The sequence below is a fragment of the Halyomorpha halys genome, unplaced genomic scaffold (genome assembly GCF_000696795.3).
Source record: "Halyomorpha halys isolate HHAL.00 unplaced genomic scaffold, Hhal_1.1 Scaffold365.1, whole genome shotgun sequence".
Classification (NCBI taxonomy): domain Eukaryota; kingdom Metazoa; phylum Arthropoda; class Insecta; order Hemiptera; family Pentatomidae; genus Halyomorpha; species Halyomorpha halys.
In genome coordinates this window covers 69,600-70,622 of record NW_027107925.1, presented here as the reverse complement: position 1 = coordinate 70,622, position 1,023 = coordinate 69,600, and the positions used below count along the sequence as shown (strand labels likewise).

Genomic DNA, 1,023 nt, shown 5'->3' with positions numbered 1-1,023 from the left:
AACTCCCTCCTCTCGGATCCACTATACCATTCAAGGACCCGCAATATGGATCAGGCTACGTAAGGTGTTATCATGTGACCAAACTGTCCGATAGACTAATACGCCGGACAGTTGAGAATGCCTTCAAGGATTTTAAAATACAGGGCTAGGAATTTATTTAAAATAAAGGAATATTCTAATGGTAATAGCAGAGATCATTACCATCGTTTTTTCGTCCCTCTTCTTTTCTTCAAATATAGGCTCCGTGAACCTCAAGAACCATGGTTGAGGGTCTGTTAGATCAACTAGTGAAGACGTAATTTCGCCATTATTTTTCAAATCGATTACTTCGTTTATCATCTCTGTCTAATGATCGATATTATTCAGTTATATTTGAATCTATTTTGAATAAGATCCTTCATTGTTGCACAGATTGTTTATGTTTTATTCTTGGAAACAATTGTTTTCTTAACTATGTGTACGGTTTAGATCAAGTATCATGTAAACAGAGATAATGAAATTAGATTAGAATTTAACTACACTTCGAGGACACTATCAACAGTACTAATCTTAGAGATAGCCAAGTGAGTCTCTATTGGATATTGTTAAAACAATAGAACATAACTCATTTCAAGGATATTTATGAACAATTTTTTAGTAATAGGACGAAAATACTCGAGGATGTGACGTTGTTAAAACTAATACGTAAACACTAATGATGTCGTCAAAAAATGAAATCACTGAAGAGCACTCGAAATTAGTCATATTTTAAATAACATGACGAAATGATTTTACTAATAATAAAATAATAAAAATCACATAAATAGCCAAATATTCTCATAAAGGTCCTTGAATTTCGGCCACGTGGTATTGTGTTTTTTTTTCATAAAGAATATAAGATACACAATTTTATGTCGAACAAACTACTACTATCCCATTTGAAAAATCCTAATCATTTCCTTTCAAGAATAGTGTACCGAACTAGAATTTGAGTCTGTTTTTCAATAGAAGTCATTAGAGTGAAGTGCTCTTAAAGTTTTTTAC

General features: G+C 32.1%; 1 protein-coding gene across 2 annotated transcripts in view; it reads right to left on the bottom strand.

Moving 5' to 3' along the window:
• Positions 1–369, bottom strand: part of LOC106681801 (axonemal dynein light intermediate polypeptide 1) — a 24,938-nt gene extending 24,569 nt beyond the window's left edge. For both annotated transcript variants that reach the window (XM_014422310.2, XM_014422311.2), the window contains exon 1: positions 202–369. In XM_014422310.2, the coding sequence (XP_014277796.1) occupies positions 202–339 (138 nt within the window). In that variant the 5' untranslated portion in view covers positions 340–369. The remainder of the gene's footprint in view (positions 1–201) is intronic.
• Between the last annotated feature and the right edge of the window lie 654 nt (positions 370–1,023).